Consider the following 13,579-nt stretch of genomic DNA (forward strand, 5'->3'; position numbering starts at 1 on the left):
AGACCTCCCTCCTCCAAGGTAGCACAGGGGCTACCTGACTGGAGGTGGGACTTCTCTACAACATCCCTGTAGGTCTCCTCTATGTACCTCTCTGTCTCCCTCAGCTCCATCAAGTCTGCTACTCTAGCCTCTAGAGAACGGACACGTTCTCTGAGAGCTAGGAGCTCTTTGCATCGGGCACACACATATGACACCTCACCAATTGGGAGATAATCATACATGTGACACTCAATGCAAAAGACTGGATAGCACCCCTCTCGCTCCATTCCCTCTCCTCCTTTAAAATTGTTATCATTGCTCATGGGGATGCCCAAGCCCCGCCAGCCAAATAGCTCCATGGCCTGAACCTCCCCTGGTGTAAGGAAGTCGGCAGCATGCTTTCTAACCACTGATGCTGGCACTCCTCACACATACTCAGTTCATGTGCGTAGTGCCAGCAGTGGCTGCTAGAAAGCATGCTGCCAACTTCCTTACACTGGGGAGGTTCGGGCTTTGGAGCTATTTGGCTGGTGGGGCTTGGGTATCCCCACCAGCCATTCAAGGTACGGCAGTTGGGCAGGCAAGAGCCAGGCCCCTCATGCCACTGAGTCAGTCAGGCTCCCCTTCCAGGCCAGCGTACCTTTAGTGTATACTTTAGTGGATCCTCTTCTACTTCTATCCCACTGTCAGTTGGTGTACCTCAGGGATCTGTCCTGGGACCTCTTCTCTTCTCCATCTATACTTCTTCCCTTGGTACTCTGATCTCATCCCATGGTTTTCAGTATCATCTTTTCGCTGATGACTCCCAGATCTACCTCTCCACACCAGAAATCTCAGCCGAAATCCAGGCCAAAGTATCAGCCTGCCTGTCTGACATTGCTGCCTGGATGTCTCAGCGCCATCTGAAACTAAACATGACCCAAGACTGAGCTTCTTATCTTTCCCCCTAAACCAACCTCTCCTCCTCCCCCATTCTCTATTTCTGTGGATAACACTCTCATCCTTCCTGTCTCATCAGCTCGTAACCTTGGGGTCATCTTCCACTCCTCCCTCTCCTAGCTGTCATTTCTTTCTCTATAATATCAGCAAAATTCGCCCTTTCGTTTCTGAGCACACTACCAGAACCGTAATCCACACTCTTATCACCCATCGCTTAGACTATTGCAACTTGCTTCTCACAGGTCTCCCAATTAGCCATCTCTCTCCTCTTCAATCTGTTCAAAATTCTGCTGCACGAATAATATTCCGCCAGGGTCGTTATGCTCATATTAGCCCTCTCCTCAAGTCACTTCACTGGCTTCCTATCCGTTTCCACATACAGTTCAAACTCCTCTTATTGACCTATAAGTGCATTCACTCTGCAGCTCCTCAGTACCTCTCCACTCTCTTCTCTCCCTACATTCCTCCCCAGGAACTCCGTTCACTGGGTAAATCTCTCTTATCTGCACCCTTCTCCTCCACCGCTAACTCCAGACTCCGTTCCTTTTATCTTGCTGCACCATATGCCTGGAATAGACTTCCTGAGCCGGTACGTCAAGTTCCATCTCTGGCCGTCTTCAAATCTAAGCTAAAAGCCCACCTTTTTGATGCTGCTTTTAACTAACCCTTATTCACTTGTTCAGAACCCTTATTTGTCCTCACCTTAATATTCCCTTATCTCTTGTTTGTCCTGTTTGTCTGTCCTAATTAGATTGTAAGCTCTGTCAAGCAGAGACTGTCTCTTCATGTTCAAGTGTACAGCGCTGCGTACGTCTAGTAGCGCTATAGAAATGATAAGTAGTAGTAGTAGGCCCGGGGAATCTTGACCCCCCCCCCCCCACCTTCCCCCTCTCGGCGGGCCTGCACAATTAGTACTTATGCAGTTAAGAGCCAACATTCAGTCCTTAACCACATAAACTGGGCCGCATAAATAGCAGTCCTATATTCTGCAGTTCATCTTATGTGGTTAAGGGCTGAATATTGCACTTAACTGCGTAGGTTTTAGCAGCCAACATACAACCAGATATTGAATGCCAGTGTCCAAACATGGCACCTGGCATTGACTATCCAAGAATACAGCTGGCAGCGGACATAAAAACGCTGACCGCCTCTGGCTGAATATTGGCCAAATAGGAACTAAGGGGTTAATATTCAAAGCGATTTCACTGGCCAGAGACGGCTTCTGGCCTATTAAATTGCTTGTGGGGACTATTTGTTGATATTCAACAGTACAAACCACCGAACACAAAACTAATTATGTTGTGGGTGTTCTGGGGCGGAGCCAGAACTTATGTGGTTAAGTGCTGAATATTGCACTTAACCACATAAGTTGTAGCAGGCCACGTACAACTGGATATTCAAACATGGCCCGGCATTGAATATCCTGGAATAAAGCTGGCAGCAGTCAGCAAAATGCAGACTGCCGTCAGGTAAATATCGACCCCTAAAGGAGAACTGCTCTACTACACAGCCTCCTGCCACTCATATTAAAAGCCTCTTTGTATGGGGAGGGGGCAGGTGTTCTCCACTCTTTCAGTACATCAGCACTTCATTTTCTAGGAAAACACATGTTGGTAACGTCCCATGCAATTAGCGGTATGGGGGAGCAGTGCAACCACCTAGGACCCCCCAATTCACATGGTACTCCTACCCCTTGCAGCCAGCTACAGGCAGCATGGCACATCAGTCCCTAGAAAACAACTCTCAGTGGGTAAACAGGCAAGCCAGATTGCTAAAGATACCTACACAGAAATTAAAATACTAGCAGAATTCCTCACGTTGGTCATACACACAGAATGCAGAGTCTCACCAACTACAGAATAAGGAACTGCAAAATCAGAATGAGAATCACACAGACAAAAACTGAATTGGAAACGCCAAGCCAGACATGCATTTTCTCCTGCAAAATACAGAGATCATATATATCTCACATTCAAATCCCCAAACCTGACATTCAGATCACTACACCAAAAATGAAAAGAAGGGCCACAGGGACAGGCACAAATTGCTGCACATGCTCAATATACACTGTGGCTTACACTGCTTCTCTTTACATAGCACTGGCAGGCAGACAGGCAGGACTGTCCTTGGGGTGTGGGTTAGGTTACAATACGATATGATTACTTCAGTCCCTGTGCCAATGTGGTAATCTTGCCCCATTACATCATTTCCTGACCATTGCGCTGCTCTACTTACATTGAGGTCTGACAGGGCAATGAAAGCAGATGGCTGAGAAGATGCCAGTATTTAGTATTGGCATGTACCACCCAAGAAAAAGACCTGCAATATGTCTTTGGAAAACATTTCCAAGGTTTAAGTTAAACCATCTGCACAGTTGGCAGTCATATGTCAAGGCTTTTCACTAACAGAAATCTGGCAGGAGTAGCTGAATTACACATTATTCAGACCAGCAGTTTCTTCCTGCTCCTTAGGGCTTGTAGCTCAACTGGAACTGCACCTATTGGGCTATGGTACTATGAACCTAGTTTTGTAACTACTTGCAGTGATGTCTTAGGGCCACAGACTGCGGCTTCCTATAGAGTCTTATATACATGTCCCTTGAGTCTGGTCACTTGGTGTCATCACTGCAGAATGGTTGAGACTCTCTCCCAAAAAGAAGCCAAGCTTGAAAGATTAACCTTGTCTTCCACAAAGGACTATCACTAAGCCACCACACTGCCCTAAATAATATCCTCTGGGCCTAATTCAGTAAGACTTTTCTCTGAGTCTGTCTATGTGACAAATCTTAGTGAATCAGATTCTTCCTGGTAAATCTAAAAATGGCAATAACCTAAGTGATTTCTACCTCCTTGGGCTCTCTCCCAGGCCTCTCTCAGAATCATCTAGATATTGTGACTTGAGAGGAATCCTGGGACAAGAATTTTAGTTCATCTTGTACTGGTGTCTCTCTCTTTTAATAGTCTGAGCACCAGAAATGTGCTGGCAGGTCAGGCCAGAAGTGACTGACATGTTTCTGAAATACCGTATCATTCCGCACATTGGGATTTCTGAAATGCAAGTCATTGCTAGTGGAGGAGGCCAAAAAAGCAAACAGGATGCTAGGAATTATTACAAAAGGGATGGTAATTAAGACCAAGAATACTATAATGCCTCTGTATCGCTCCATGGTGCAACCTCACCTTGAGAACTGTGTCCAGTTTTGGTCACCGAATCTCAAAAAAGATCTAGTGGAATTAGAATAGGTTCAAAAAAGAGCGACCAAAATGATAAAGGGGATGGAACTCCTCTCATATGAGGAAAGGCTAAAGAGGTTAGGGCTCTTCAGCTTAGATAAAAGATGGCTGAGGGGAGATATGATTGAGGTCTATAAAATCATGAGTGGTATAGAATGAATAGAAGTGAATTGATTTTTTACAAAGACTACGAGACACTCAATGAAGTTACATGGAAATACTTTTAAAACAAACAGGAGGAAACATTTTTTCACTCAATGAACAGTTAAGCTCTGGAACTTGTTGCCAGATGATGTGGTAACAACAGTCAATGTATCTGGGTTTAAAAAAGGTTTGGACAAATTCCTGGAGGAAAAGTTTATAGTCAGCTATAGAGACAGACAATGGGACTGGTAGCATAGAATGTTGCTATTATTTGGGTTTCTGTCAGGTAGTTGTGCCCTGGTCTGGCCACTGTTGGAAACAGGATACTGGGCCAGATGGACCAGTGGTCTGACCCAGTATGGCTATTCTTATGTTCTTACGTAATATAAAACAATTAAGAACATAAAATATGCCACACTGGGTTGCCCAGCAACCTGTCTCTTGACAGCGGCCAACTTAGATCACAAGTACTTGATGGAATTAGTTCTCCAGAAATTAGCTTGCAAGGAAGAGACAGCACATTTTCTAGCCTTCCTCTAAAATAAGGATGCTACAAATCTTCTGCTTTATAGGAAGCAGAATCTCCCATTCTCTCCCCTTCATTTTGGGGAGATGCAGTAAAAAGCAGACTAATGCTCAGTGGGGAAATCTAGGAACATACCATTCTTGCAGCTCAGGAGAGGGAAGCAGCCCTGCTGAGCCCAGGGGAGAACCTTCCAACTTCCCCTGCCACCAGTTGCTGTCATCTTTGTTGATTATTTGGATGATGTCACCTGTTTTGAACTTCAGTCCTGCTTCCTTGCAGGGAATGAGGTTGTCTTTTCTGGGGTCATAATCAAACTGAGCCCTCATGTATATCTGAAAAAGAGACATAAAATAAGCTCACTTGGCCAATGCCTTGTGTTTAAGCTTCATAAGGTAACCTCTTCACTTACAATATGGTACCTCACGTTATCCTATCTAGAAGTTACCATACCTGATGTAAAGAAATATGCCTTTTAAAATGCCACAACTGCAACTGTCTTCCTCCCCCCACCCTTTTCAATAATTTTCCCTGTGATAACGTAAATTACCTTTAAACAGTGATTTTTATGAGCCATCTACAAACCTGTCAGCAGGAAAGCTCCACTATTCAGTATGGATTTATTGACAATAAATGTCTATGGGCAAGGTTTCTCAACCCAATCCTTGGGACACACTGAGCCAGTCAGGTTTTCAGGATCCCCACAACGAATATGCATGATAATAATTTGCATGCACTACTTCCACTGTGTGCAGCCTTATTTCATGCATACTCAACTTGGCTATCCTGAAAACCTGACTGACTGGGTTGTGTCCCAAGGACTGGGTTGAGAACCACCAGCCTAAGGTGATGTTTGCAGTCCTCTGACAAAGAAAATATTTTTCTGAAATGTTATGATGTTCCAGTTTAGATACACAATTCCCTTTCAGCTAAGTTTCTAAAACTTAGTTGCCATGGATCTGATCATTCTTTGCACTGGTTTGCACTGGTGATTTCTTTAACGATTTTTATTCAGGATCAAACAAATCCAACATCTAATAACTAAACAACAAATCTAGACAAAAGCATCAATCGATAAAAAACAGCAATCAAACAGAACAGAATAATAAGCAAAAACATCATACAACAAAAAGTTGGATAACACATGATCCCAGTTTTGTTTTGTGAGAAAACTCCCGAATCTTCCCCTCTCATTACCCTAGTTTCCTTTCAAATTTAATGGTTGTTTGCAAGATCACCCCTCCCCCCAACCCTACTTTAACCCATATCTTATTGCATTGGTGATTTCTTTAATGCTATGCAATTGCTAATACCCAAAATGCAGCTGCACATCTATTTACTGATACAAGTATATGTGGTCATATCATCCCAATTTTGAGGTTATTGTACTACTTCCAATCACCATGCACATAAAATTTAAAGTATTGGTGATGATGCCCAAGTCAATAGATTCTGCAATCTTTTTCTGTTCATTCAAACCATTGCTTTTGTATCATCCTCAGCGAACACTTTGCTCACTGTTCTCCCCTGACTTTAGCATGCAAAGCCTGTATTTGGAGTCAAGCTTTTTTGATTGCCAGCCCTGGAATGTGGAATACATTATCCTCGGCAATATGACTTGAAATGAATCTGAAGATTTTTTTTGTAAGAAATGATTGCTGGATCTGTATGAGGCCTCTTATGTTTTAGTCATGTTATATGGCATATCCCAAGCATTCTATCTATCTATCTATCTATCTATCTATCTAGATATAGGAAAAAGAAAGAGAAGAATGGATCTGATACTGCTCTCACAAGCAACTGCCTCTACAGGCTGCTTATCCTGGAAACTAAACATGAGCAGAGGGGAAGGAAAGTCAAGTCCCAAATGCTTTTTGAAAGAAATATGTCTTTAGAGCAATCTTTAATTTCTGGTGAGACATCTCAAGATGCAGAGATGGAGGAAGCTTATTCTAAAATGTGGGGAATATTACAGTAACCACAGAAATCCAAAATGTGTCCAGGAAGACTTGTTGAAATAATGGAATAAATAGGAAATTTTGTTGGAATGAACAAAGAGTGCATGAAGCAGAACATGGGATTAGGTGACATGATAGAAATAGTGGTAGTTTGTTGGATATTGTGGAATAAATATGAGAATTCTGTACATCAAATAAAATTGGATGGGTAGCCAGTGTTCTGCTTTCAAAAGTGGACTAACATGATCAAATTTTTTTGCACCACTGAGCAAGCATCTAATCTCCTTCACGATGATACCTATGAACAAGGCATTACAATAGTCTAGATGTGTTAGAATTAGTGAATGGATTGAGAATATGCAAGGCCTTTATGAACAGAGTGTGGTACATTTTGAAGAAACTCTTCCTAATCATAGAAGAGATATGTGGACGAAAGGTCAAGTCAGAATCAGTGATGACGCCCGGAATTTGTGGTCTTGCTAATGGTGATAATGGTATCTACAAGGCTGATAGAATCCAGCAACGGCTTATTCTGGCTCTTAGTAAACAAAAGTGCCTTTGTTTTCTTTAAGTTCAGTTGCATCTGATTGTCCTTTAACCAGTTTGCAATGAGAGTCAGTTTGGAATATAAAGTGACAAGATCATGAGTTACAGGGGTCTATATTTGCTAAGATTTGAACATCATCCGCATAAATATATGGAGTTAGTCCCAGAGTCTGTATTAAGTGGTGAGGGGAGCCATGAAAGTATTAAACAAAATTGGAGCCTGCAGTGGCATCCTACAGTCTACAGAAAAGTGGTAAAAGGTTGCATCCTGTTATGAGATAAACTTACATTCTGCTGATCAGAACATATTGGAATAAATGAAATGCCCTCTCAGAATCCTCCATTTTTGGCTACACTGAGCAATGTTACCCCTCTCTAAGGGTTCTGAGCTTCATTGTAGTTTCTGCATTTAACTTCTAAACTCAGATGTTTCTTTTGGTACAATGCTGTTTCTACAAACTTCGTATGATCCGTTTGATTCGATTCCTTTTTCAACCATCTGCCCTCCGTACATTAGTTCACTCTTTGGTACTAAACCAGGTCAACTACTGTAATTCACTATACAAAGGTTTAAGGCAGAAAGACCTTTAGCGGCAACAACTGATTCAAAATACATCTATCAAGTTGATTACAGGTTCAATGAAATTTAATCATGTTACCCCTCTCCTTAGGGATGTGCACTGGCTCCCTATAAATATCCAGATTACCTACAAAATTCTTCTTCTCATCTTCAAGATTAGGTCCACTGGCCTTCCAGCTTTTTTAGTTAGCCTTCTACTGCCCTATTCCCCTTCCTAGGCCCTTGGTTCTTCTCAGGAAAATCTTCCTTGTAGTTCCTCCCTTTAAGCAGATAACTCATGCTTCTACACGTAACTCCATATTCTCTGTTGTCGGCCCGGCTCTTTGGAATATGCTCCCTTCATATCTCCATCACTTTCACTCTCAATAGCCCTTTAAGTCTCAACTTAAAGTACATCTCTGATGCCTTTGCCTAGACTGTGAAGACTGCTCCCTAGGGGAGACCTCTGAACCCAACTTCTGCCCTTCTTCCCTCTTCTGACTTGCTGGCTTTTATGCCCCTTTCCTATCATAACTGCAGTTTTTTATACCATGTCCCTCCCTTCTCTATCTTCCCATTTTCCTTGTCATGTCTGGTATTTACAGTCCTCTGTACACTTTCTCTCTTTTTCTTCTATTTTTAGTATTGTACACCGCATAGGTGGCTTTCTGATTTGTGGTATAGCAAGCTCTGAATAAACTTAAAACAAGTGGAATGCAATTCTATAACGGGGCATATAGAGAGTGCCTACATGGAACTTGTTCTATAAAGGAAAGTGGATGCTTACTTTCCTTTACAGAGTAGTAAAACCGAATACCATGTAGCCAGATTACTGGCATTTACATGTGTGCGCGCGCACATACACCCATGAATATGCCTGGACTTTTAGACGCATCCTTGGCACCTTAATGTTGGCGCCCACTTTACATAATGACCTTATATGAGCTTTTAAAGTCATATCCAAGTTCCAAGTTTATTAAAATCTTAATATACCACCTAATAAGAAAGCTTTCAAGGCGGTTTACAACAGCGCATAAAATTTAGTAAAAACAAAGAGAGCGAAGTATGTTAAAGTATCCAATATATAGGGATCAAACCTGTAAAGGAGGCAGGCGGTTTTGTTGGTTTGGGACAACCTTTAAGGAGACAGTTCCTTTGGTTTCTTTCTGCAAGAGCATTCAAAACAAAAATAGACATCTGAGACTTTGAAACAATTCAGGAAATACATTTTCATGCAATATAGAAGCATAGAAAATGATGACAGATGAAGACCACATGGCCTATCCAGTCTATCCATTCATGCCATCTACTATCCTTTCCTTTCCTTTAGAGATCATATGTGCTTGTCCCACGCTTTCTTGAATTCAGATACAGTTTTTGTCTCCACCACCTCCACTGGGAGGCCATTCCACAAAATCATCACCCTTCCGTGAAGAAGTATTTCCTCAGGATACTTCTGGGTCCATCTCCTTTCACCTTCATCCTATGACCCCTCATTCTAGAGCTTTCTTTCAATTGAAAGAGTTCTGGAGCAAGGGGACTAGAGAGAAAAAAGAAGAGTGGTGGGTAGATTCCAATCTAGCACAGTACAAGGGTGGGATAGAGAGGTAATTATCAAATGAGGAATGAAGTGTACGTATTAGATGATAAGGAGTAATGAGAGTGGTCAGGTAAGGAGAGCCAGAATAAGGGGCATTGTTAGCAACAGTGAGAGTCTTGTGTTGAATGTGGAACAGAATAGGAAGCCAATGGTATTGCTTCAGTAAGAGGGAGTGACATGATCAAAACGATGGGCATGGGCCAGAATACAGACAGAGGTGTTCAAATAATACAGAAATCTCTTCAACGCAATGGCTGGAAGCCCAGGATAAATGATGTTACAGTATTTTAGCTTTGTGGCAACCAGCACATAAAGTAGGAGTAGCACAACTCACATTGTCCAAATAAGGGTGGATAGAGCGGATAAGACGCAGGGAGCAGAAACAGAAATGACAACCAAAGAGATCTGTGCCTGAAAAGAAAGTGTGGAGTCGAAGACTACGCTCAAATATTTAAAAGGGTCAACAAGTGTGATGGGGGAACCACACAAGAAAGGGTCAATATGATGGCCAAACAGGTGGCCTGTTACCCACAGGGCAATAGTCTTTTGCACGTTAAGAGACATGTGATGTTGAGAAAGCTATCAATCTTCTCAAGGCAAGCCTGAAGAGGAGAAAATTTTGGATTATATGGATCATGGGAGGAAACTAGGAGAATATCATCAGCGTAAATATTGCACTGAAAACAAGATTCTTGGATCAAAGTTGCCGAGGGGCTGAGAAAGATATTAAACAGCAAAGGTGAAAACACAGAACCCTGAGGAACACCACATGGAAGGGGAGTGGGAAAAGAGCTAGATGATGCTAAAGAAACCTGAAAGAATCTATCAGCGAGAAAGAAGAGAACCAGCTCAAACATGTACCAGCAAGATCAACAGAGGAAAGCCTGGGAAGAAGAAGATGACTCACTAGATCACAAGCTGCTGAGAGATTCAGAGGCACAAGAAGAGCTTGACCACAATCTAAGGAGGAGTGACAGACATCGAGTAAAGACGTGATCACAGTCTCTGTAGAATGGTTTTTCCAAAAACCTGCCTAATAGGGGTGGAGGACATTAGAAGCTTCAACATGGTGGTGGAGCTGAAGAAAAACACATCACTCAACAAGTTTGGCGAGAAAAGGAAGACTGGACACTGGATGACAGAGACTAAGGAGGGATCTAATGAAGATTTCTTAAGTATAGGGCGAACAACTGCCCATTTCCAGCAAGGGTACATAACTCCTGAACTGAGACTGTTAACAATCATAGTACGGGCAAGAGGGGTAAGGCCATGGGATGGGAGCAATAACCATCCTGAAGGAATAGGATCGCGAGAACAAGTTGTTTTCTTGGCCACATTCAGGATTTTGTCAAAGCCAATAGGTGAGGGGAGTATGAATTGAGACCAAGTAAAAGAAAGCATTCCAGAGGGAACTGGGTGAACTGGGGGGGGGGGGGGTGGAAGAGTGATAGAAAGAGAAGAATCCGCGGGTGCAAGAAAAAGGGAAGGAGGTGCGTAGGCCAGAGATCTTAGAGGCAAATTTTTTTTTTTTTTTACAAACGCTGTAAAATCATTGGCAGTCAAAGTTGGAGGAAAAGAGGAGAGCAGGGTCATTGCTGAAAGTTTAAAGACTAAAGAAAAAAGACCCTGGGGCGATAATCAACCTCATCAACAAGTTTGGTGTAAAAGGATTGTCGGGAATCCTTAAGCTTTGACCGATAACGAGTCAAGAGAGACCGATAAGAGCAGAGGTCAGACAGAGATTTAGATTTACGCCACAAATGTTCAACTTTCTGAAGCTGCCTTCGTAGGCCAGAAAGATCACCCCTAAACCAGGGCTGCAGATGTCCCTGAGAGGACACCAAGCGAGATGGGACAGACTGAGAGACCACATCCCAAAGGGTGGTGTCGCACAACAATGCTTGAGAAGAAAGGGGGGAAAGAGAAAATCATTAGGAAAGTGAGTAAAAGGGGTCAGGCAGGAGGAGAGAAGAGGGAAAAGAAATCCCTTGAGAGATTGGCAAACGGGTTGTCTGGACTTGAGAAGAAAGAGAGTAGAGTACGAACAGACCAAAGCAGAAGGTATAGGAAAGATAAGAAAACTGCATAGAATCAGGGTGGCGAGAGAGTACAAGGTCAAGGGTATGCCCTGCAGAATGGGTGGGAAAAGAAATGTGTTGGACAAAAAACAAATCACGTAAAAGATTACAGACGCCTATTATAGGGGCGAAGAGAATTATCAAAGTGGAAACTGAAATCACCCAACAGAACAAGATAAGAAAATCGCATACAGATATCAGAAAAGAAGGAAATAAAGGTATCTTGGCCAGAGGTAGTGAGAAATGGGGGAAGATAGACAAGGAGGGGCCAATATTGAGCCTCTCCTGACTGCTTAAATCGCTTTCTGCCACCGAATATTTGGTGGGGATATTCAGCGGCACTTAACCGGAGAGTACCAATGAATATCTCCTCAGACCGCCCAACTAAAAAGTGGGCAGGTCAGGGGTGGCACTAGGGAGGAGCCCCATGTTATATGGGTGTCAGCAATCTTCAGTGCTGGCACCCACATATCGGGCCAGCACCCACCTAACTTTTCTTTTTCCTTAAAATAAAAAACCAAGCCCCCTCTTGTCCCCCCCAATGTCCTCCTCTTTCCTTCTCCCCTCCCCGCATCAAGACCCCCCCGAAGGTCCCCGCCCCCCCAGGCATGCAAGTAGGCCCCCTCCCCCCGCGACTACCTGTCTCCCTACCTGGTGGTCCAGTGGGGTTGTTGGGGGCAGAAGCACAGCTCCCTGGGTCCTGCCCTTTGCAGCACCAGTCTAAAATGGCTGCCGCAACCTCTCGTGGTACTACACAAAGTACTGCAAACTGGTGTGAGGTTGTGGCAGCCATTTTAGAAAGGCGCAGCAAGAGGCAGGAGTGAGGGGGCTGCATTCCTTCTCCCAACAACCTCGTAGGACCACCAGGAATACAGGTAGGGTCTACTTGCATGGCTGGGGGGTGTGGGTCTTCCGGAGGGGTCTTGACATGAGCTGGGGGGAGGGGGAAAGGAAAGGGGAGGACATTGGCGGGGGTTGAAAGGGGGCTTGGGGGCTTTTTTTTTTTAAAGGAAAAAAAAAAGTTATGTGGGCTCGGCCCAATATTTCAGCCGGGGCCGCTTAACTCTTATACAAACCCAGCTGAATATTAACCAGGCCCGCATAAGTGCCGGTGCCCAGCCAGCCAAAAATTATCCCTCGATATTCAGTGCTGGTACCTGGACATGGCCCAGCATTAAGTATTGGGGATATTTTAGCTAGCGACAATTAGCGCTGAAAAAACACTGACTGCCGCCAGCTGAATATCAAGGGGGAAGCTGTAGATTGAGGGAGGGGGAAGACAAATTCACAATAACAAAGTTTCAGCACTAGTAGAAGAGTCATAGGTGACTAAAGAGAAAGGAACAGAGGATGGGAAAAGAACAGCAATGCTCCCACCCCTTTTTCAAGATGGTCGCAGGACACAGTGAGCTGAATAGTGGGATGAAAGGCATTGGGCAAGGATAGTGTCCTCCCCCTCCTGCAGCCAGGTCTCTGTAAGAAAGAGAGCACTGTTGGGGTGAGATGAAAGACACCATGTATCTGATCAGTTTTAGGGGGAAGAGATCTAGAATTAAGTAGATGAAAAGTGCAAGAGTAGAGCCAAAGGAGAAGAAACATCTAATACTCTCCCTGCAATCAGCTACTCCCTTAGAGCACTTGGGCATGCCGTTAATTGTCAAAATGTCTAGGACTATAGGGGAATAGTTAAAAGGGGAGGGGGGGGGTATCTGAAACCCTGATGCACTGCTGTGTCTTACAATACCTGCACACTTTCATATAGACTATATGCACCAGCAGGAAGCATTAGGGAAGACTTTAACTTAAATTTCCAGCTAAACAGACAGAACAGCAGGTTCTCTTGTGTACATATTGGTTTTATAAAGGCACTTACCATCATCTTTTGGAGCTGGTCTACTGTATGGCTGGCAACGTTTGTACCATTGATTTCCAGTATTTCATCTCCTACATGGAGGGAGCCTGTCAAAGAGATGTAAGTTGTCTTGTCAACTTAGTGCTCTAGGTGGTATACAAGATCTAT

General features: G+C 43.5%; 1 protein-coding gene across 2 annotated transcripts in view; it reads right to left on the minus strand.

The window, feature by feature from the left end:
* Positions 1 to 13,579, minus strand: part of MPP1 (membrane palmitoylated protein 1) — a 110,068-nt gene that overhangs the window by 36,177 nt on the left and 60,312 nt on the right. For both annotated transcript variants that reach the window (XR_003942758.1, XM_030208939.1), the window contains exons 4-6: positions 13,433 to 13,518; positions 8,979 to 9,047; positions 4,957 to 5,153 (exon numbers count right to left, since the gene is read on the minus strand). Coding sequence is in view for 1 of the 2 variants with exons in the window: in XM_030208939.1 (XP_030064799.1) it covers positions 4,957 to 5,153; positions 8,979 to 9,047; positions 13,433 to 13,518 (352 nt within the window). In the remaining variant the exon portion in view is untranslated. The remainder of the gene's footprint in view (positions 1 to 4,956; positions 5,154 to 8,978; positions 9,048 to 13,432; positions 13,519 to 13,579) is intronic.

This window comes from Microcaecilia unicolor, chromosome 7, assembly GCF_901765095.1.
Source record: "Microcaecilia unicolor chromosome 7, aMicUni1.1, whole genome shotgun sequence".
Classification (NCBI taxonomy): domain Eukaryota; kingdom Metazoa; phylum Chordata; class Amphibia; order Gymnophiona; family Siphonopidae; genus Microcaecilia; species Microcaecilia unicolor.